This window comes from Symphalangus syndactylus, chromosome X (genome assembly GCF_028878055.3).
Source record: "Symphalangus syndactylus isolate Jambi chromosome X, NHGRI_mSymSyn1-v2.1_pri, whole genome shotgun sequence".
NCBI lineage: Eukaryota > Metazoa > Chordata > Mammalia > Primates > Hylobatidae > Symphalangus > Symphalangus syndactylus.
This window is the reverse complement of record NC_072447.2, coordinates 55,417,384-55,442,347: the sequence shown is the minus strand read 5'-3', so window position 1 is coordinate 55,442,347 and position 24,964 is coordinate 55,417,384. Positions and strand designations below refer to the sequence as shown.

At 41.0% G+C, this 24,964-nt stretch overlaps 1 protein-coding gene across 16 annotated transcripts in view; it reads left to right on the top strand.

Annotated features, from left to right (window-relative positions):
• Positions 1-24,964, top strand: part of CASK (calcium/calmodulin dependent serine protein kinase) — a 402,784-nt gene that overhangs the window by 261,189 nt on the left and 116,631 nt on the right. For all 16 annotated transcript variants that reach the window (XM_063634517.1, XM_055269150.2, XM_063634519.1 and 13 more), the window contains exons 8-9: positions 283-405; positions 19,604-19,687. In XM_063634517.1, the coding sequence (XP_063490587.1) occupies positions 283-405; positions 19,604-19,687 (207 nt within the window). The remainder of the gene's footprint in view (positions 1-282; positions 406-19,603; positions 19,688-24,964) is intronic.

Below are 24,964 nucleotides of genomic sequence, written 5' to 3'. Positions count from 1 at the left end.
GAATAATGAACATTCTAGTCTTCAATTATTGAAAATATTATCACTTGCATAACAAGAATATGGGTATGGAATATTTACTAACACAAATTCTTATGTAGTAAAGAACAACAGAAGAATTGCATTTGTCCTTTTCTTCCTTAGAATGCAAGCCGTTAGAATCAAATTTCTGTTCTTTGCTCTCAGAATTTTATTCACATTGAAGCAGTATGGGAATATTAAATAATAGTGAATGTTAATGTCTCATTTAAGGTAACTATGTAGTTTTCCTTTCCTCTTCCTCAGATGAATCCAAGGCAGTGGAGCCATATCTCTGAAAGTGCCAAAGACCTAGTACGTCGCATGCTGATGCTGGATCCAGCTGAAAGGATCACTGTTTATGAAGCACTGAATCACCCATGGCTTAAGGTACATGAGCATTCACAGGTCACCTTCTACACTTTGTCTGAACATTTCCAGTGACCAGAATGCATTGCTCTATGAGATGGTCCTTTTTACCTTTTCTTTTTTCTGAGCAGTTTTCATTAGTTTTTTTTCATCTTGTTTGCTGTTTCTGCACATCATCTGTGAACATCTGAATAGAAGACATACCATTTGAGTGTCATGCAGCTATCAGAGGGTAAAAAACAGGATTAAGACAGAATACATCAGGGGAAGGCCTCTTTGTTCTCTGCCAACATGTATTCCAAAGATATGCAACATCAACAACTGAAGTAATACCATGTTATAATAAATTAACTATCTTTATTTTGGGTGTGACTGTGTGCTTTATAGCATTAACTATTTTTCAGTACATACTAGGTATAAATTTACTGTCTTAGGAAAACGGCAGGTTTTTTTTTAGACAAGGTCTGACAACATTGCCCAGGCTGGAGTACAGTGGCACCATCTCTCGTCACTGCAACCTCTGCTCCTGGGCTCAATCGATCCTCCCACTTTAACCTCCCCAGTAGCTGGGACCACAGGCATGCAGTACCACACCTGGCTAATTTTTGTATTTTTTGTAGAGATGGGGGTTTCACCATGTTGCCCAGGCTTGTCTCAAACTCCTGGACTCAAGCGATCTGCCTGCCTCAGCCTCCCAAAGTGCTGGGATTACAGGCATGAGCCTCTGCACCCAGCCAAAAGGCAGATTTTAAAAGTTCATTTTATATGCCATCTTGCCAGTGAGTATTAAGGAAAATTATAACTTGGGACAGCAGCGAAACAGTACTTTTTGATTAAAATATTATACAGCCCAATAATTCCAGGCAATTTTCACTTTAGAGGTTAGAAAAACTAATGCTTGGAGAGGTTAAGAATTTGCGCCAAGTTGGCCGGGTATGGTGGCTCACACCTGTAATCTCAGCACTTTGGGAGGCCAAGGCGGGTGGATCACAAGGTCAGGAGTTTGAGACCAGCCTGGCCAATATGGTGAAAGCCCATCTCTACTAAAAATACAAAAATTAGCCTAGCATGGTGGCGGGCACCTGTAGCACCAGCTACTCAGGAGGCTGAAGCAGGAGAATAGCTTGAACCTGGGAGGCGGAGGTTGCAGTGAGCCAAGATCATGCCACCATACTCCAGCCCGGGTGACAGAGCAAGACTCCGTCTCCCAAAAAAAAAAAAGAATTTGCACCAAGTCACAGAAGTTGTCAGTGGTGGAACCAGGATTCTAATTCAGTCTGCCACTACCCTTTGATTTGTACACTAGATCCTATCCCTTTTTATTTGACCACATTGACCCAACTTCCTCCCTTCCTGCATCATCAGAGTTCTCTCTCTGTTGGATCTCACATGCTATAGGTTATTTGTATTATACACACACTTATATAGACATATACCTTCTCCTGACCCTACAACCCCCTCTAGCTTTTGCCCCTATTCTTTGCTTCCCTTGACAGCAATTCCTGAAAAGAGTTGTATAGACTACTCACATTGTCCAATTTCCCATTCCTTTCCCATGAACCTAGTCTAGTCAATATCACAATCTTATTTATTCCACTAAAACAGCTCTGGTCAAGTCACTACTGACCTTCATGTTGCTAAGTCTAGTGTTCAAATCTCAGGGCTTATTCTTGGCCTGTCAACAACATTTGACATCCATCCTTCTGAAACACTGTCTTCTCTGGGCTTCTGGAACACCTGCTCTCTTGGTTGTCCTTCTATCTCTCTGGCTGCTCTTTCTCAGATCCTGCTGATTCTTCCTCATCTCCCCTCTCCCACCTCTTCACACTGGAATGCCGTAGGCCTCCATCCTTGCTCCTCCTCTTTTTCTCTATTGAAGCTGAAAAAACTCAAACTGCTCTCACACCACACAGCAACAATCAATACAGAAGACTTCTGTGACCAGAAGTGTGGAGATTTCTTCCCACCAACAAGCAATCAATCAACTCTGCAGCAGACTGCAGCTGGGTGTCCTCCCAACTAAATTCAAACACTATCTACCTGGAGATAGCATCAGATCCCACAGATTGAGGACTCAGTCCCACAACTCTCACCTCTTCAGACACCAGTCATAAGTCCAGGCCGCTGAAACTTCTGCCAACCAACTACAAATTGGGGACACCACAGCCTCTTCCTCTTTGGGGTTGGTTAATTTGCTACAGCAGCTCACAGAATTCAGGGAAACATTTACTTATGTTTACCGGTTTGTTACAAGGGATATTACAAAGAATATAGATAAAGAGATGCACAGGACAAGTTATAGGAGAGGAGGGGAGCAGAGCTTCCATACCCTCCCCAGGCACAACACCTTCCAGGAACCTCCATGTGTACAGCTATTCAAAAGCTCCCCAAATCCTGTCCTTTTGGGGTTTTATGGAGGCTTTATTACTATAGGTGTGATTGATTAAACCATCAGCCATTGGTGATCAACTTAACCTTTGATACCTCTCCCCTCCCCAGAGATTGAGGGGTGGGGCTGAAAGTCCCAACCCTCTAATCCTGCCTGGGTCTTTGTGACCCCATCCTGAAGCTGCCTAGAGGCTGCCAGCCATCAGACATCTTTGGCGTTTCTAAGGATTTTAGGAGTTGTATGCCAGGAAATGAGCTAGAGGACCAAATATATATTTCACAGTATGCCTCTGGTCTTCAAACCTAGATTCCTTACATTAAAAGAATATAGGTCAATGTGGTGAAACCCCATCTCTACTAAAAATATAAAAATTAGCTGGGTGTGGTGGCGGGTGCCTGTAATCCCAGCTACTTGGGAGGCTGAGACAGGAGAATCGCTTGGTTGCAGTGAGCCAAGATCACGCCATTGCACTCCAGCCTGGGCTACAAGAGCGAAACTCTGTCTCAAACAAACAAACAAAAAAGAAATATAAAAGAATATGTAACTCAAAAGACACTGCCACATTACTAGAATCTCATTCAGGCATTGATAATTAGTTCAGTCCAACATCATCATGTATGAATAGGTCTCCCAGTGTGAGGCCACTCAGGTTTGCAGGCTTTCCATTGATCTTGCCAGGTTCTAAAAGCAGGAATGCTCTTGGTTTCACCGTTTCAGACACCTGATATAATTGAGCTAAGAAACAGTATCCTTTCTTGCTCTGAGTCTCTTTCAAGGTGTTAATGTAATGGAATAATGGATTTCCCTGAATTCATAACACATTTATTTATTCCTTTACTCTCAGCTGTTAATTTTTTCCTCACTTTATTAATAACCTTTGGAAGAAACATTAGAATCAACATGGTGCTGGTCTAGATGGCAGACAGCAATATTAGTCTAGTAATTACCTCCTCCTCAGTCCACTCCCATGCAGGGAGACTAAGGTTACATAGGTGCCAATTTAGTGGACCGTTTTTACCACCAGGCAATATAGCTGCATTCACAATTAACCCGTTTTGCACAACCCACCCCCATCAGGTCCTTAGGAATTCTGACACAAGGTTTAAAAACATAGTTACAATTTCTTGTTTAGGAATCATCCCTGGTTCTAACACTGGTAGCTATGGCTCTGGTCCTAGAACCATCGCATAGGGAGGGGCGGAGGGAGTTTAGGTGATATGGGAAAGAAGGAAAGAAAAAAAGTAGAGTCATTGTATCAGCATACTCCCCTCTTGTCAAGAATTGCATAGTCATAACAGCATCCTCTGCCACCCCCTCTTCCCCAGATCAATCAGAAAAACAAAAGAATATCTAGTGGGGACACTCCTTTAGCCCCACTCATGTTGAGTGTTGAGTACACACTGGTAAAGGCAAGTAAGCCAGCCCTTCCTGCTTTCGTCTCCCCGTTTTAGACAACCAATGTTTTCATTGCCCATTTTAGTCTCTATCAAACTATTACTCTGAGAAGAATATCTCTGCCCACTGCTGGAACATTATGGGCTGTACCGTGTGTTCTTTGGCCTGAAGAACTGGTGTTCAGCTCTCCAAATCTGTGCAATATCTTCTGTTCTGGCTTTTTTATGGTATTCTCATCATTCACATCTTTCACCGGGCAAGCAAAGCCCAGTCCAGAATCAGTGTCTACTCCTGTCAGAACCCATCTGTGGCCTCCCAGGGTTACCAGCATCAGCCTCACTTGCCAGCTTGTTCAGGGCTTTCCCGCCAGGGAAATCTGCCCCACAGCCATGGGCAGTGTCTGTCTCTTTTGCTGGCAGACAGAACAGTTCTTATTGGCATTTTGTGCCTGAGATGGTACAAAAGAAACCTGTCTAGATGCAGCCCATCTCTGCACTGTTGCAGTACCCGTTTATCCACTCATTTGATGGACCCAGGTGGCCACCTTGAGGGAGCACACAGGGTTCTCTGCATGTCAATGTCAATCATTTTCCAAACCCAGAAAGAGGCTCTTCTGATGGGCATCAACATATTCTACTTATTGCACCCCTCAAATTTCCATAGAGCCATTCTCTGTATGGGCATCCCTTTAGTAAATAGGCCAGGTTTCCACTGCCCTTCTGCCTGACCATGTGACCAGGCCACTGGTGACTGTCCATGAGTCAGTAAAAAACCAAACACGGGAGCTTTTGTTATTGTTCATTTCTTCAGAATGCAATTCAACCGCCAAGCTAACGTGATCTTACCTTCTTTGATCAAGAGTGGCATCCTTCCAAACAGGATGCTGTCGGTTCACCTTGGAACTGTCATCCACACACCAAGCAGCTCTTTGTTGGTCAGTTGAGAGCTGTTCATGGGGCCCTGTCCAAGTGTCAGTAGAATCCCACAGTTCCTCACACAGTTCCAGAGTCAGTCCTAGGGGAAAAGAGGCTCCCTGCTTGAGAATGTTTACTCCTTGCACTTCCCGGAGAGGATGCTCCTGTATAAACCATTTCCATTTTATTACGGAACTATTCTGGGCGCTGCCATCCCCATTTGAATGTTTCTCTGACATCATGTGAGAAAGCATGGGTATTTCAGGTGTCAAGATCATTTTATGTCCTTCAGTCATAGGGATAGTTTCAGTTAATGTCCCATAGCAAGGTAGTAAATGCCCCGAAGTGGAAATTCTCTAGTGCAAAGTCCTAGTAATTGTCACTGGGAGATGCTCACAGACTTTGGCCATAAGCCCCAGTAAACACCCTGCAAAGGGCAAGCAGATGGAGAATTTGTCCCTACCAGCACTCCAGCTTCTCAACTCCACACTGTGTGAGCTCAAGCAATCTTACTGGTGCCTAGTTAGCATGTCCAATTAATATTTCTCGAAGTGCAGATTTACATTTCTTCTGTTTTACAATACTGAGTAGGGGAAGTGTTCTCTACCCAGTCATAATTATCCAGTCCCATAAAACATTTAGGTAAAGGAGACGTAACTTATTTATGTATATCCTGTTTAAACATTCCGAATCTCATACTCCTATCAACCCTTACTTTTACCCTTTTCTTGTTAAAAAAAAAAAAAGATGTTGAGTCCCCAACAGCAGGTTGAGCCGAGGGACCTTGCCCCTTTTGTCAATCTTTGTATTGATTAACCTGCCTCAACATTACCCCAAGTAATTGTTGGTCAGCTTTCTCACTGTAATCTCTGCCTTCTGACTTTTTCAATTTCTCCAAACTGGGGTGAATACAGCAAACCTGTTTGGAATCCCTTAACATTGGGAGAACAGCAGAAGTTCCCTACCAACCTTTGATAGTATTATATTGAGATCTTTGTTTTAACCCCATCGATTTCCACTTTATTCATCTCATTTCTTTTTATTTCTTTTTTATTTTTTTGAGACAGAGTCTTGCCCTGTCACCCAGGCTGGAGTGCAGTGGCGCAATCTCAGCTCACTGCAACCTCCGCCTCACAGGTTCAAACAATTCTCCTGCCTCAGCTTCCCAAGTAGCTGGGATTACAGGTGCCCGCCACCATGCCTGGCTAATTTTTTTGTATTTTTAGTAGAGAGGGGATTTCACCATGTTTGCCAGGATGGTCTCAAACTCCTGAGCTCAGGTGACCCACCCGCCTCGGCCTCCCAAAGTGCTGGGATTACAGGTGTGAGCCACAGCATCCGGCCCTATTCTTCCCATTTCTTATTAGCCCTCTAAAGATTCCACCCTGCTGGGATGAGTCCCATGATTCTCCTCTTTCTTTTTTCTCTTAGTTTCACCCCATCAGTGTTTTCTTCATTCACCTTCTTTCTTAATAACCATTTAAACTTTCCACCTTCCTGGGATGAGTCCTGCAACTCTCCCCTCTGCCTTTCCCCAGTCTTTTGTTAATTACGCTCATGTTTTCATTGGTGCCCATACAAAAGAGGCTCCCTTAGCCATAGCATTTACTACAACCAGAGTAATGGATGTATTCAGTGAGTGAATATCTTAGTCATCATAAAGCCAGTCCCACATGGCCTGCATAGGAACCAAATGAGCTTCTTCAACTGGGGTACTCCACTTGGCATTGATAGGTAGAGTTGGACAGTCTCTACCTTCTCAGGGTGTACAGACCTTACAGTGGCTTTTATTCCATTCACTAGGCTGACTGTTCCCTCAGGAATAACTTCCTGTGTGTCTGGATCACATTATACCCATTGTGATTGTTCAATAGTGAGCTGTGGGTCCTGTATCAACCCAAACATGCCTGTCCACTCTGCAGCATTTAAAAGAAAGTGCCCTAAATGAGTTACTCTCACAATCCATTTTAGTAAAGGATTTTCAGTAAACTGATGATACCAATCTATGAAATGAGACAATTTCTTCACACTGTACCCTCTGGTTTCAATAGTTTCTTGGTTTTGCCCTTCCCTCACATCAACTACCTTCGTGGTAACCACAGGTCGTAGAGGTACTGTCATCCCTGTATAATTTTTCCTTTGGGGGTCAGCTTGAAGGCTAGTGGCCTGGGCTCAGATAGACTGAAATCTGAGCTTGGTCTAGCATCAAGGCCTCATCCAGCATTTGTTTCATTTCCATTCAGCTATTACAGACAACCACCACCAAGGGATTGAATATTTCACCTTTTTCTTACTAGTTTGCATATCCTTATGCATCCAGTGAACCACCTCCCTGAGTTGGATCCATCTCTAAATTCCACTGGTAACTTTTACCTTTAGTAATTGATTGCGGCACAGATGCAGCTCCAAACCATGGAAGACCACGTAGTCTACCCAGGAATCAAAGGTTCCTCATCTCCCACCCTTTCATTCTTTCTCTTCCCAAACCACATATTTCTGTGAGCCAGGGCCGTTCTAGCCAACCCTACTTCACTGACACTAACTGAAGGTGGAAAATCTCAGAACTGTTTTCCTCTGCTCTCGTACCACACAACAGCAACAATCAACACACAAGACTTCTTTCACCAAATGTGTGGGGATTTCTCCCCATTTAGAAGCAAGTAATCAGCCCTGCTGCTGGGTATTCTCTAATTCTATTCTGACACTATAGTATCACATCCCACAGTTTGAGGGCTTGGTCCCCAAGGCCTCCCCTTCCCACCCTTTCAGACACCAGTCACAATTCCAGGCCTCCAGAATGTCAGACTGACTGGCTACAAATCAGAGATCCTACACCTGCTCTTTGGGTTCCATTAATTTGTTAGATCAGCTCACAGAAGTCAGGGAAACACTTTTACCATTGTGTTATAAAGAAAGTTACAAAGGATACAGATGAAGAGCTGTATTGATGGAGGTATAGGGGTGAAGTGGGAAGCTTCCATGCCCTCTGTGGATGCACCACCCTCCAGGAACCTCCGTGTGCAGCTATCTGGAAACTCCCTGAACCCTGTCCTTTTGGGTTTCTATGGAGGCTTCATTACCATTGGCCATTGGAGGTCAACTCAACCTTCAGCCCCTCTCCCCTCCCTAGAGGTTGGGGGTGAGGCCAAAAGTCCCAACCCTCTCATCCCTCCTTGGTCTTTCCTGTGACCACCCCTCATCCTGCAATTGCCTAGGGGCTGCCAGCCATCAGTCAGTTATTGGCATACAAAAAGGTAGCCCTTACGCCATTCTAAGGATTTTAGGAATTGTATTCCAGGAAACGGAGTTGTAGACCAAATATATATTTCAAAATATCACGTCCATCTACACTCCGGCCCTTGGAGAGCTCATCTAGTTTTGATGGCTTTAAATGCTATCTGTACAACAATGACTCCTGAATCCAGGCCTCTTCCCCTAGGTATTATTTCTTTATTCTCTATACAGTTTGGCTTCCTGACACTTGACTCGTGTCACCCCTTCCTACTCTCCCTTTTTACTCCATTCCCATCATATCGGCCTCCTTGCTGTTCTTCAGACTGCAGGCACATTTCACCTCAGCACCTTTATATGACCCTTCCCTAGAATACTCTTCCCTCAGATATCATGGCTTGTTCCCTCACCATCTTCAGGTCTTTGCTTAGGTATCAGCTTCTTAGTAAGACCTTCCCTGACCAACCTATTTAAAATGTGGGAGAAAGAATGCCACCAGTATTCCCTATCCCCCTTCCCCTCCCTTATTTTTCTCCGTAGCATCTGTCACCCTAAGACATACCTATATGTTACTTATATGTGTATTGTCTGTCTATGTCATAAAATATAAGCTGCGTAAGTCTAGGGATTTTTGGCTCTTGGTTCACTTCTGTCTAGCACCTAGAATGTATCTGGCATGCAGTAGGTGCTCAATGAATATTAATGATTTAATCAATGAATGAATGTTTGTTGTATTATACCATGCTACTTCATCAGATTATGCAAAACAATAAAATATTTAAAAAGTAGGTTAATAATGTATCTTAAGGCGATAACATGGAATAGTATTACAGGACAATTTTGAGATTTCAGTGGATCTTGATTCTCCTTAAGAATATTACTTCTCAGCCTGGGCAACATAGGGAAATCCCGTCTCTACAAAAATAAAAATAAAAAATTAGCCAAGCGTGGTAGTGCGCACCTGTAGTCCCAGTGACTCAGGAGCCTGAGGTGGGAGGACTGCTACTTCAAAAATATGCATTCACCCCTCTGATACTCAGTGCTAGTTATTCCTGATTTCCCCCAGAAAAGAGTAGTGAACAATTTTTAGATACTTTCTTTGTTTTGTTTTGTTTTGTTTCTTGTTTGTTTGTTTTGCCCTCCCAGATATATAATGAACAGTTTAGAGGTAATTCCTATTTCTCCTTTACTTTTCTCACTTTCTCCATAACGGGGATCTTTTGTTCATTCAAAGCTGGTTTAAATGCCAAATAACAATGAAAATGGCAGCCATTTTAGTCATTTTTCAAATCTCTTAGAAGATAGTTTAACATTATACCGTACCTACTTACAGTGCTTTCAAAGCTTATCTTGGCTAATAGCATATTTATTTTTGGAAACCTTTGTTCCTGCCAATGATTATAGTTCTCACTCTAAGTAATTTGAGCTTAACACATAATAAATTTCTAGCACAAGAAAGACAAAAAATGTCAGTAACTTAAATGAAAAAGTTTAAGACAGCTCTTTGAGCTGAGTATCACATGCCATGTCTAAACAATAGTTTAACTTCACTACTTATGTCATCTGAAGATGGAAAAACTCAATTAGAATGTTATCCAGCTGGTAAGAGCAGGCTTATGTTATATTCCAGTATTTGTCCATGTGTATTTATAAATCATTACTGTGGATGTAAGACGTATTTTTTTAGAATGGTTGCAATTTAAATATGAAAAACTCCTGCATAACTTGCAAATTGAAGAAATAAAATGATACTGGTGTCTTGAGCCTATAGTCTCAGCTACTTGGGAGGCTGAGTAAGTAATTACTGAGTAATTACTCTAAGTAATTAGAGTAAGGTGGGAGAATTACTTGAGCCCAGGAGTGAAAGGCTGCAGTGAGCTATGACCATGCCACTGTACTCCAGCCTGGGAGACAGAGCAAGACCCCGTCTCCAGAGAAAGAAAAAAAAAAAGGAAATAAGATGAAGAAAAACTTTGTAGTGAAGGCCACCCAAAGTCATAATACCATTGCTTTGTGTCAAAAAAAAAACAAAAAACAAAAACCAGGCAGACGCCATGCACCTATAGTCCCAGCTATATAATTTTTTAAAGTTCACAGCCACAGCAAAAACATGCCAAATTGTAAAGACCGTCGATGCTAGGAAGAAACTGCATCAACTAACGAGCAAAATAACCAGCTAACATCATAATGACAGGATCAAATTCACACGTAACAATATTAACCTTAAATGTAAATGGGCTAAATGCTCCAATTAAAAGACCCAGACTGGCAAATTGGATAGAGTCAAGACCCATCAGTGTGCTGTATTCAGGAGACGCATCTCACATGCAGAGACACACATAGGCTCGAAATAAAGGGATGGAGGAAGATCTACCAAGCAAATGGAAAACAAAAAAAGCAGGGGTTGCAATCCTAGTCTCTGATAAAACAGACTTTAAACCAACAAAGATCAAAAGAGACAAAGAAGGCCATTACATAATGGCAAAGGGATCAATTCAACAAGAAGAGCTAACTATCCTAAATATATATGCACCCAATACAGGAGCACCGAGATTCATAAAGCAAGTCCTTAGAGACCTACAAAGAGACTTAGACTCCCACACAATAATAATGGGAGACTTTAACACCCCACTGTCAATATTAGACAGATCAACGAGACAGCAAGTTAACAAGGATATTCAGGAATTGAACTCAGCTCTGCACCAAGCAGACCTAATAGACATCTACAGAACTCTCCACCCCAAATCAACAGAATATACATTCTTCTCAGCACCACATCGCACTTATTCCAAAATTGACCACATAGTTGGAAGTAAAGCACTCCTCAGCAAATGTAAAAGAACAGAAATTATAACAAACTGTCTCTCAGACCAGTGCAATCAAACTAGAGCTCAGGATGAAGAGACTCACTCAAAACCACTCAACTACATGGAAACTGAACATCCTGCTCCTGAATGACTACTGGGTACATAACAAAATGAAGGCAGAAATAAAGATGTTCTTTGAAACCAATGAGAACAAAGACACAACATACCAGAATCTCTGGGACACATTTAAAGCAGTGTGTAGAGGGAAATTTATAGCACTAAATGCCCACAAGAGAAAGCAACAAAGATCTAAAATTGACACCATAACATCACAAGTAAAAGAACTACAGAAACAAGAGCAAACCCATTCAAAAGCTAGCAGAAGGCAAGAAATAACTAAGATCAGAGCAGAACTGAAGGAGATAGAGACACAAAAAACCCTTCAAAAAATCAGTGAATCCAGGAGCTGGTTTTTTGAAAAGACCAACAAAATTGATAGACCACTAGCAAGACTAATAAGAAAAGAGAGAAGAATCAAATAGGTGCAATAAAGAATGATAAAGGGGATATCACCACCGATCCCACAGAAATACAAACTACCATCAGAGAATACTATAAACACCTCTACTCAAATAAACTAGAAAATCTAGAAGAAATGGATAAATTCCTGGACACATACACCCTCCCAAGACTAAACCAGGAAGAAGTTGAATCCCTGAATAGACCAATAACAGGCTCTGAAATTGAGACAATAATTAAGAATCTACCAGCCAAAAAAAGTCCACGACCACATGGATTCACAGGCGAATTCTACCAGAGGTACAAAGAGGAGCTGGTACCATTCCTTCTGAAACTATTCCAATCTATAGAAAAAGAGGGAATCCTCCCTAACTCGTTTTATGAGGCCAGCATCATCCTGATACCAAAGCCTGGCAGAGACACAACAAAAAAAAGAGAATTTTAGACCAATATCCCTGATGAACATCAACGCAAAAATCCTCAGTAAAATACTGGCAAACCGAATCCAGCAGCACATCAAAAAGCTTATCCACCACGATCAAATCAGCTTCATCCCTGGGATGCAAAGCTGGTTCAACATACACAAATCAATAAACGTAATCCATCATATAAACAGAACCAGCGACAAAAACCACATGATTACCTCAATAGATGCAGAAAAGGCCTTTGACAAAATTCAACAGCCCTTCATGCTAAAAACTCTCAATAAACTAGGTATTGATGGAACTTATCTCAAAATAATAAGAGCTATTTATGACAAACCCCCAGCCAATATCATACTGAATGGGCAAAAACTGGAAGCATTCCCTTTGAAAACTGGCACGAGACAAGGATGCCCTCTCTCACCACTCCTATTCAACATAGTGTTGGAAGTTCTGGCCAGGGCAATCATGCAAGAGAAAGAAAAGGTATTTGATTAGGAAAAGAGGAAGTCAAATTGTCCCTGTTTGCAGATGACATGATTGTATATTTAGAAAACCCCATCGTCTCAGCCCAAAATCTCCTTAAGCTGATAAGCAACTTCAGCAAAGTCTCAGGATACAAAATCAATGTGCAAAAATCACAAGCATTCCTATACACCAATAACAGACAAATAGCCAAATCATGAGTGAACTCCCATTCACAATTGCTTCAAAGAGAATAAAATACCCAGGAATCCAACTTACAAAGGATGTGAAGGACCTCTTCAAGGAGAACTACAAACCACTGCTCAACAAAATAAAAGAGGATACAAACAAATGGAAGAATATTCCATGCTCATGGATGGGAAGAATCAATATCATGAAAATGGCCATACTGCCCAAGGTAATTTATAGATTCAATGCCATCCCCATCAAGCTACCAATGACTTTCTTCACAGAACGGGAAAAACTACTTTAAAGTTCACATGGAACCAAAAAAGGGCCCGCATTGCCAAGACAATCCTAAGCAAAAAGAACAAAGCTGGAGGCATCACACTACCTGACTTCAAACTATACTACAAGGCTACAGTAACCAAAACAGCATGATACTTGTACCAAAACAGATATATAGACCAATGGAACAGAACAGAGACTTCAGAAATAATGCCACACATCTACAACCATCTGATCTTTGACAAACCTGACAAAAACAAGCAATGGGGAAAGGATTCCCTATTTAATAAATGGTGCTGGGAAAACTGGCTAGCTGTATGTAGAAAGCTGAAACTGGATCCCTTCCTTACACCTTATACAAAAATTAATTCAAGATGCATTAAAGACTTAAATGTTAGACCTAAAACCATAAAAGCCCTAGAAGAAAACCTAGGCAGTACCATTCAGGACATAGGCATGGGCAAAGACTTCATGTCTAAAACACCAAAAGCAATGGCAACAAAAGCCACAATTGACAAATGGGATCTAATTAAGCTAAAGAGCTTCTGCATGGCAAAATAAACTACCATCAGAGTGAAGAGGCAACCTACAGAATGGGAGAAAATTTTTGCAATCTACCCATCTGACAAAGGGCTAATATCCAGAATCTACAAAGAACTCAAACAAATTTACAAGAAAAAAACAAACAACCCCATCAACAAGTGGGCGAAGGACATGAACAGACACTTCTCAAAAGAAGACATTTATGCAGCCAAAAGACACATGCAAAAATGCTCATCATCACTGGCCATCTGAGAAATGCAAATCAAAACCACAATGAGATACCATCTCACACCAGTTAGAATGGTGATCACTCAAAAGTCAGGAAACAACAGGTGCTGGAGAGGATGTGGAGAAATAGGAACACTTTTACAGTGTTGGTGGGACTGTAAACTAGTTCAACCATTGTGGAAGATAGTGTGGCGATTCCTCAAGGATCTAGAACCAGAAATACCATTTGACCCAGCCATCCCATTACTGGGTATATAACCAAAGGATTATAAATCATGCTGCTATAAAGACACATGCACATGTATGTTTATTGCAGCACTATTCACAATAGCAAAGACTTGGAACCAACCCAAATGTCCATCATTGATAGACTGGATTAAGAAAATGTGGCACATATACACCATGGAATACTATACAGCCATAAAAAAGGATGAGTTCATGTCCTTTGCAGGGACATGGATGAAGCTGGAAACCATCATTCTCAGCAAACTATCACAAGGGCAGAAAACCAAACACCGCATGTTCTCACTCGTAGGTGGGAATTGATCAATGAGAACACTTGGACACAGGGTGGGGAACATCACACACTGGGGCCTGTCATCGGGTCGGGGAGAGGGGAGAGGGATAGCACTAGGAGATATACCTAATGTAAATGATGAGTTAATGGGTGCAGCACACCAACATGGCACATGTATCCATAAGTAACACACCTGCACATTGTGCACATGTACCCTAGAACTTAAAGTATAATAAAAAAAGCGATGTATAACATGAAAAAAATAAATAAAAGTAAAGTTTTTTAATTAAAAAAAAAGACAGGAATTATTTCTTTGATAAAACCACCAAAAAAAGTTCTATTCACTTATTTCACATCAAAAAAGAATTTGAATGTTAGACCAAGTAATATGTTAATGTCTTGTGACTGTTAAATGATACCTATTTAACACCTTTATCTCTCTAAATTAATGATACTTGGTGCGAATATTTATTCCAACAAAAGTAGGCCATCTTAGATTATATTTTCCTCACAGATGGTTGAGCTCTTCTCACACCCTCTGTAGCCTTAATATATAGACTGTAAAGTATATTGTCATTAAAAAAAAGTGAAAAGGATATTTATATCAGGCTAATCAATTTGAATTTTGGGAAATGAACACACCAATTACACGTATTTTCCAAATCTCATGTGCACAAGGGACTATGAATCATGTACGTTATTAAAGTGCAAGGCACATTACTATTGAATTTTTTCTGAATTCATATTACATTATTATTAGTAGTGTCAGGAGATACTATTTAATTCAGAAAAAACACCCTGGCCAACATGGTGAAACTCCATCTCTACTAAAAATACAAAAATTAGCCTGGCGTGGTAGCGCATGCTTGTAATCCCAGCTACTTGGGAGGCGGAGGCACGAGAATAGCTTGAACTGATAACGCGGAGGTTGCAGTGAGCCAAGATCACGCTACTGCACTCCAGCCTGGGCAACAAGAGTGAGTCTCTGTCTCAAAAAAAAAAAAAAAAAAAAAAAAAGACAAGAGATACCTTAACAGACTTTTTTTAAAAATCTTGTGATTTTACTAGCTTAGAAAATAATTGATATCATAATTGAAGCATAATTTTATTTTAAAAAAATACATTTTGACTCTGTCCTCACCTCTCTTTCCACATCACCTTAGTGAATGGTGAGCAGAAAAGGTGTTTGCTAAAAATAGAGTTCACAGTCAGATATGTAGTAAACTTAAACATATTTGCAATATGTAAAGAATCCTCAAAACTCAATAATGAGAAAACATACAAACAACCCAATTCAAAATGAGAAAAGATTTGAACAGATACTTCAACAAAGAATATAGATGGCAGATAAGCACAGGAAAAGATGTTCATCATTAGTCATTAGGGAAATGCAAATTAATGCCACAATGAGATACCTGTAAACGTGTATTACAGTGACTAAAATCAAAAAGACTGACCATACCAAGTGTTGACAAAGATATAGAAAAATGGAGGCCGGGTGCGGTTGCTCACACCTGTAATCCCAGCACTTTGAGAGGCTGAGGTGGGCAGATCACAAGGTCAGGAGATCGAGACCAGCCTGGCCAATATGGTGAAACCCCATCTCTACTAAATATATAAAAATTAGCCGGGCATGGTGGCAGGCGCCTGTAGTCCCAGCTACTCAGGAGGCTGAGGCAGGAGAATTGCTTGAACCCAGGAGGCAGAAGTTGCAGTGAGCTGAGATCATGCCACTGCACTCCAGCCTGGGTGACAGAGCAAGACTCCATCTCAAAAAAAAAAAGAACAATGGAAACTCATACACTGTTAGTAGGAATGTAAAATGGTATAACCACTTTGGAAAACAGTTTGGCAGTTTCTTAAAAGTTAAACATACTCCTATCATATAGCCCAGCCATTCTATTCCTTAGTATTTACCTAAGAAAAATGAAACACGTCTTCATACAAAGACATTAATGTTCATAGCAACTTTATATGTAATAGCCAAAAAATGGAAACAACTCAGGGTCCATCAGCAGGTGAAAGGATAAATTATGGTACATGCATACAATGGAATACCACTCAGTGTTAAAAAGGAATGAACTGTTGATACATGCAACAACATGGATAGATTCAAAATCATTATGCTATATGAAAGAAGCTGGACAATAATGAGCACATACTATATGGTTCAATTTATATAAAAGTCTAGAAAATGCAAACTAAGTTACAGAAAGTAGATCAGTGGCTGACTGGGGATGGGGATGGGGGCTACAAAAGGGCATGAAGATACTTTTGAGCATGATGGATGTGTTTATTATCTTGATCATGGTAATGGTTTTATGGTTGTAAATATATGTCAAAACTTATCAAATTGTACATTTTAAACATGTGCAGCTTATTGTATGTAATTATACCTCAGTAAAGCTTTTTGGAGAAAACAAAAAATATATATATTCGGAGTCTCTCTTTCACCCTTTTTATTATTTCCAACTGGTTTCATCCACCATCATCTTTCACCTGGATTACTGCAAAAGCCTCCTAACCAGTCTTCCCGCTTTTTTTTTTTTTTTAAACCCTCGTCTCCTTCCAGTCTATTCTCGGCAAAACCACTAATGTTTATGTAAAGTTGAGGGTTGAAGGCCGGGCATGGTGGCTCACGCCTGTAATCCGAGCATTTTGGGAGGCCAAGGCAGGCAGATCACCAGGCCAAGAGATCAGGACCATCCTGCCCAACATGGTGAAACCCTGTCTCTACTAAAAATACAAAAATTAGCTGGGCGTGGTGGTGCGCGCCTGTAGTCCCAGCTACTTGGGAGGCTGAGGCAGGAGATTTGCTTGAACCTGGGAGGCAGAGGTTGCGGTGAGCCGAGATTGGGCCACTGCATTCCAGCCTGGCGACAGAGCAAGACTCCATCTCAAAAAAAAAAAAAAAAAAGTTGAGGGTTGAAAATTTACCTATTAGTTCTGTAATTGCTCTGGCTTGGACATCTTGTACTATGTTGAATAAAAGTGAGGGAAAACAAGAAAAATTACCTATTGAATACAGTGTTCACTATTTGAATGATGGGCACACTAGAAGCCAAACCTCACCGTTATGCAATATAACCATATATCAAACCTGCATATGTAACCCCAGAATCTATAAAAATAAAGTCAGATCATGTCACTCTAGCTCAAGACCCTCTACTGGCTTCCTCTCCTACTCAGAATAAAAGCCAAAGGCCCACATGGCCTACCCCAGCCTTGTCATCTCTCTGATCTGATCCACTATTCTCCTTGACCCCTTCACATCACTTCACACACATTGGTCTCCTGGCTACTTCTTGAAAATTCCAAACATACTCCCTCCCTTGGGCCTTTGCATTGGTTATTTTCTCTGCCTAGACCACTCCCTCACCTCTTCTAAATGTCACTTTCTCAATTGGGCCTACTCTGACCACCCAATTTGTTTTTGTTTTTGTTTTTTAGAAATGGGGTCATGCTCTGTTGCCCAGGCTGTAGTGCAGTTGCAGTCATGGCTCACTGCAGCCCTGACCTCATGGGTTGAAGCAATCCTCAGCCTCCTAAGTAGCTGGGATTACAGGTGCATGCCACCACACCTGGCTAATTTTTTAATTTTTTCATAGAGACAGGTTCTTGCTAGATCTTGAACTCCTGGCCTCAAGTGATCCTCCCATCTCAGCCTCCCAAAGTGCTGGGATTACAGGTATGAGCCACCACACCCAGCCAACCACCCTATTTTAAATATCAAGGTACCCAATCCCTCTTACCTGCTTTACTTTTTTGCCTTATTCCATAGTACTTTTGACATACTCCACAATTTACCTCTTTTGTGTTTTCTCATCTTCTTGCACTAGAATATGATCTACATGAGGGCTGGAATCTTTGTTGGTTTTCCTTATGTATGCCAAATGCACAGGACAATGCCTGGCATATAATCAGCTCTTGGAATATTTATGAAATTAATGAGTACTTATAGCATATGAATCCTCAAGATACATTGGCAAATTAGAGTAGGACCAAAGTGGGGAGAAGAGTAAGAAGAGGTTTAAAATACACATGAGGGGCCAGGCACAGTGGCTCACACCTGTAATCCCAGCACTTTGGGAGGCCAAGGTGGGAGTACCCCGTGTGAGTCCAGGAGTTCAAGACCAGCCTGGGCAACATGGCAAAACCCCATCTCTGCAAAAAATGCAAAACTTAGCCAGGCATGGTGGCACTTGCCTGTAGTCCCAGCTACTCGGGAGGCTGAGGTGGGACGATTGCCTGAGCCAGGGAGGTCGAGGCTGTGGTGAGCCAGGATCTCACCACTGCACTCCAGCCTGGGCGACAGAATGAGACCCTGTCTCTAAAAATATATAAATAAATAACGGGGGGTTCATTTATTTTTGAGACAGGGTCTTACGCTGTCACCTAAGCTTCAGTACAATGGTGAGATCCTAGCTCACCACAGCCTCAACCTCCCAGGCCCCAACAATCTTCCTGCCTCAGCCTCCCAAAGTACTGGGATTACAGGTGTGAGCCACCACATCTGGCTTGCAGTGAGCTATGATCAGCCCACTACACTCTAGCCTGGGCAACAGAGGAAGACCCTGTCTCAAAAAAAAAAAAAAAAAAAAAAAAGTGTGTCCTAATTAGAAGAGTCTGTAATTGTTATAGTCCATGACAATGTAGAATGCTGAATCAGTTGTGGAACTGATTTTTCAAATGCTTGTTTTACCTGGCAAATCATGTCAAAGGTAACTTGAGGCCAGGCACAGTGGCTCACGCCTGTAAATCCCAGCACTCTGGGAGGCCAAGGCGGAAGGATTGCTTGAGCTCAGGAGTTTGAGACCAACCTGGGCAACATAGCAATACTCCTTCTCTATTAAAAAAAAAAAATTAGCCAGGCCGGTGCACTTATATCCCAGCTACTCAGGAGGCTGAGGTGGGAGGATCACTTTGAGCCCAGGGGTTTGAGGCTGCAGTGAGGTATGATTGTGCCACTGCACTCCAACCTGGGCGACAGAGTGAAACCCTGTCTCAAAAAAAAAAAAGTAACAATGCCTTTATAATAATTACGATTTGTTATTTTAGCCACATAGCCATATATATGAAATTTATGTGACCTATTATTTCAGCCCTTTATTGCTGAAAATGAAATATTATTTTATTACTATCAGTTTAACCTTAATGTCCCTCATTTCAGATTGCTTACCAGTATCATGGAACAAAATCTCAAATCTAAAATTCAATCTGAGTTTTATATTTAAGAATTTTGGCTTTATTATTTGTTTTAGATTAAGCTTCTGCACTTTTTTAAACAGTTATATGTGCTCATTATCTTTCATCTTACATAGGAGCGGGATCGTTATGCCTACAAGATTCATCTTCCAGAAACAGTAGAGCAGCTGAGGAAATTCAATGCAAGGAGGAAACTAAAGGTAAATTAAACAAATCAGCAAAAAAGCCAAACAGATATAATTAATGATCATGTTTTTATTCTATTTTGGTGCCCATAAATATGTACTAATGCTGGCCATTGTTTTTGTTATAGCCAAATTCTCATTTCCAAAAATTACCACCACTTCAATAAGATTTTGGCTTTTTAAATTATTTAAGGTAGTATATCAGTATGAGTCTGAACAATAAATTATAATAGAAGATTAGTTATATTTTAGATTTGTCTTAAATTTATAGCAGAGATATATTATTATCCATTATTATTAAATATGAATGTAGACCATGTTTTTTCAAACTTAAATATTTTGACAAATGTATGTTTAGTTCAATGGAAATAACTTTGAATTAGAATTGGAATTAGGGGCCAGGTGTGGTGACTTATGCCTGTAATCCCAGCACTTTGGGAGGCCGAGGCGGGCAGATTGCCTGAGATCAGTAGTTCGAGACCAGCCTGGCTAACATGGTGAAACCCCGTCTCTACTAAAAATACAAAAATTAGCCGGGCGTGGTGGCAGGCACCTATAATCCCAGCTACTTGGGAGGCTGAGGCAGGAGAATCGCTTCAACTTCGGAGGTGGAGGTTGCAGTGAGCCGAGATCACACCATTGCACTCCAGCTTAGGCGACAAGAGCAAGACTTCATCTCAAAAAAAAGAAAAAAAGAATTGGAACTAGGAGTGAACAACTATCAGAAAGCAGTAAATAAAATCTTACACTACCTTGATCTACTAGAAAGTATTTTCAGCTCAGATCACTTTTCTCACCTTCTTTATTCTTCCTGGGTGTCTTTCACCCTCTTACTACTCTCCCTATCCTCTACTTCACCAAAAAAAAAAAAAAAAAAAAGAACAAAAGAAAACTGGTAATCACCCCATAGGGGGAGTCCATTTGACTTTAAAAGGTTCTGAAAAGCCGGGCGCAGTGGCTCACGCTTGTAATCCCAGCACTTTGGGAGGCCGAGGCGGGCGGATCACGAGGTCAGGAGATCGAGACCACGGTGAAACCCCGTCTCTACTAAAAATACAAAAAAATTAGCCGGGCGTGGTGGCGGGCGCCTGTAGTCCCAGCTACTCGGAGAGGCTGAGGCAGGAGAGTGGCGTGAACCAGGGAGGCGGAGCTTGCAGTGAGCCGAGATTGCGCCACTGCACTCCAGCCTGGGTGACAGAGCGAGACTCCATCTCAAAAAAAAAAAAAAAGGTTCTGAAAAAGACCAAACATAAAATAATGGAATCTTTTCAGCACTGAGAGAAAATGCTGAGAGAGCATCCCCCACCCAACTCTCCAGAGTAACAAAGGGAAATTGATTATCTTAACTTCTTAAAATTAATTTATGTTTGACTTACTTTTGATACTGAAAAATGTTAACTGTTCTCTAAGTGGTTGATTAGATAGTAGTCTTCCTTAGTCATATGACTCCTGCCAACTATAAAACTTTTCTTCTTAAGTATTTTCAGATATGTCATAAATTCTAATAATACCATTTTATTTTTCAACCCCTGAAATTAGTGAATTATTATGTATAACTCTAGACTTATAAAAACATTTATATGAATTTTGAGGAAACTATTAGGCCACAATATTATCCTATAGACCTGAAACTTTTAACATGGTACCCACTAGCCACATGCAGCTATTTAAATTTAAATTAATTAAAATTAAATGAAATTAAAAGGTCAGTTTCCCAGTCACACTAGCACATTTCAAGTGCTCAATAACCACATTTGGCTAGTGGCTACTATATTAGACAGCACAGATGTAGCTTGGGACATTTCCATCATTACAGAAGGGTCTGTTCAACCATGCTACTATAGAACAAGGGAAATATTAACATATCATTGTTGGTGTTGATTATTCCCATTTTAGCCTTTCTTCTCACTGATTTTGCAGTCAAAAGTTCAAAGTGACTCTTCTCTATTTGCTTTAAAAATCCTTGGCCAAAATAATTATTAATGATAAGCCATTATTGAGATGGTACCCAAAGAAGTTTCCCAAAACTTTTATTCTTTTTGCCTTGATATCCACCTAAACCTGTGTAGCCTACAAATAAAAAACTCTTTTATTATCCAAAGTGAAATTTGGTCAACTGTTTTTGAAGTTAGTTTCCTCCCCAAAGAAACTGTTATTATACTTTTTTGTCAACTCTTCTATAAATCCTTCTAAACCTAATGCTGCTTTGGCCTCATGTGACATTACACTGTATGGGGTTGAACCTTTCATTGCCCAAATACAGACATTTCACCAGAGAGTTTGGGCTTGCCCCATCACAAGAAACACATGCTGTACTTCTCCCAGGGCCACAGAATCAGACTTGGGCCTAAAATAGCCAAAGTGGTGACTAAGATTCATTTGGACAGGGCCAAGCTGTCAAAACAGAGAGGGGTCATGTGGATTTACCACATCCCTTTGCAGGGCTATTTAAAGTTTTAAGACCCACCAAACAACCTAGAACTGGGAACATCAGCAGGATCATTAGTGAATGTGTTTGGCTTCTGTTAAGGTTGTATTCTTTTGAGTAGTTCAGCCACCTTGTTAAAACATGTTACACCTACCATCCTCAAGGAACTAATTCCCATTCTGCCTCTTCAGTGGACTTCTAGAACAGAGATTGCAACTTCCTTGGCTTTCAGAGTCCACCACACACTTTATATTCACACAACTAGGTGCTCATCCTACCCAGACACTATTCTTAACCTCCTCAGTGGTGGGTGACAGTTTAATTTGTAATGACTCCCTTGGAAGTGATTAAAAGGGAGTTCACAGAAAGCAGTAGAAAATTACTTTTGTGGCCAGGCACAGTGGCTCGCACCTGTAATCCTAGTACTTTTGGAGGCCAAAGCGGGCAAATCGCTTGAGCTCAGGAGTTCAAGACCAGCCTGGGCAACATGGTGAAACCCCGTCTCTATAAAATATACAAAAATTAACCAGGTGTGGTGGCTATGCATGCCTGTAATCCCAGCTATTGGGGGCCTGAGGCAAGAGGATCACTTGAGCCTGGGAGGCGGAGGTTGCAGTGAGCCAAGATCGCGCCACTGCACTCCAGCCTGGGTGACAAAGTGAGACCTTGTCTCAAAAAAAAAAAAAAAAAAAGAAAGAAAGAAAGAAAATTACTTTGGTAACTTAGTCATGATGGAATGATGATGGAAAATGTATTTTCCCCATTTTGTTTACCACATGTTTCATGTGTCAAGTTTTTTCCTCCTAATTCATACTAAGCTCTGGAATTGTAATACTTCAGTAAAAAAAGAAAAGAATCCTCTAGATAACAATACTTTAATAAACTACATAGTTCTGAGCACAGAACTGAATATGAGGATCATATTTTCTCAAACTGAATATTAGGATACATGAGACAGACTGCATGATCTCCAGGCTGTGTGGAAAATCTGTGCCCTGTGGTCTGGGGCTCTTGAGGGGGCACACCTGTACTCTAACCCTGGCTGTCATCTACTGAAGGAGGTACTGAGGAAAGTGGTAACTGTGGGTATCTGAGGATGTCTATCCAGAGAAGAGCCTCAGGAGGGGATGTATTCTGAAGTCATCCCTATTGCTTCTTCAATTATTTCTACCCCTAGAAAGCAAATTCCCCACAGTAAAGTATGTTGAAGAAATTTTATACAAATAGAAGCAATATTCTATGTTTGGGTAAGTTTATTGCAGTCCATTTAAGAAATGGTGAGTTAAGTCCACGTGATTCAGTTAAGAGGATAAAATCATTTATTTCCTATATATACAGAAAGCAAGGATTTCTAATAACTTTCTACAGTTTTTCTTTATTATTATTTTTTTTTTTTTGAGACAGAGTCTTACTCCGTCACCCAGGCTAGAGTGCAGTGGCACAATCTTGGCTCACTGCAGCCTCCGCCTCCCAGGTTCAAGCGATTATCCTGCCTCAGCCTCCCAAGTAGCTGGGACTACAGGCACCACCACATCCAGCTAATTTTTGTATTTTTAGTAGAGACGGGATTTCACCATGTTGGCCAGGCTGGCTTTGTACTCCCGACCTCAAGTGATCCGCCCTCCTCGGCCTCCCAAAGTGCTGGGATTACAAGCATAAGCCACCGCTCCCGGCCTTTATTAATTTTGCAAATTGCAAAAGTACTCTCCGACTTACTGATTGGTCACTTGTGTTCCTGAACTGTGCATAACTACGAAAGGTTTGTTTAGGAGTGCCATTTTCTAGTACTGTATAAAGCTGTACTATCCAATACAGTAGTAAATAGCCATATGTAACTATTTATATTTCAATTTTAATAAATTAATATTAAATAAAATGTAAAATTTGGTTGCTCCGTTGCGCTAGCACCTTTCAAATGCTCAATACCACGTGTGGCTGATGGCTACTGTATTAGACAGTACAGGTTTAGAAAATTTCCTTCATCACAGATAGTTCTATTGTACGGTATTGCTATGGAGTCTTGGTACCTGCAGAGTAATGCTTATACCTAAGCAGCACTTTTTGATAGGTCAATCAGGAAGCTATAATAGATACTTTTTGGCAATCTTCTTTCTGTTAGTTCAACAAAAACTAACTTAAAGATTTATCAAAGACCTTTGTACCTTAATGAAACCCAGCATTTACATACAGTCCTCTCTGTAGTAAGGGTTTGTACAAAGGCAGTAAATTGAGATAGCAGTCGTTGTGGGCTTCAGCTAATCAGAGCATTAAAGCTGGTATCCAAAAGGTAACCTTTGAGCCTGAGCAACATAAGGAGACCCCGGCTCTACAAAAATAAAAAATTTGCTGGGTGTGGTTGCACACGCCTGTGGTCCCAGCTACTTGGAAGGCTGAGGTGGGAGGATCACTTGAGCCTGGAAGGTCAAGGCTGCAGTGAGCTGTGATCACACCACTGCACTCCAGCCTGAGTGACAGAGTAAGACTCTGTCTCAAAAATAAGTGGGGTGGGGACCTTAATTCTAAAAACTGAAAACTGTTATTCTGGTATGAGCAGTTCCGCAAATATTCGGGTATGAACAGTTCCACAAATAATAAGTGAAGTGATTTTGATCTTACATATTGATTTTACAAATCAATTAATTTGTGATTTTTTTTTTTAAGAAATACATATATAGGCCAGGCACGGTGGCTCACACCTATAATCCCAGCACTTTGAGAGGCTGAAGCGGGCGGATCACCTGAGGTCAGGAGTTCGAGACCAGCCTGACCAACATGGAGAAACGCCATTTCTACTAAAAAAAATACAAAATTAGCCGGGCATGGTGGCACATGTTTGTAATCCCAGCTACTCAAGAGGCTGAGGC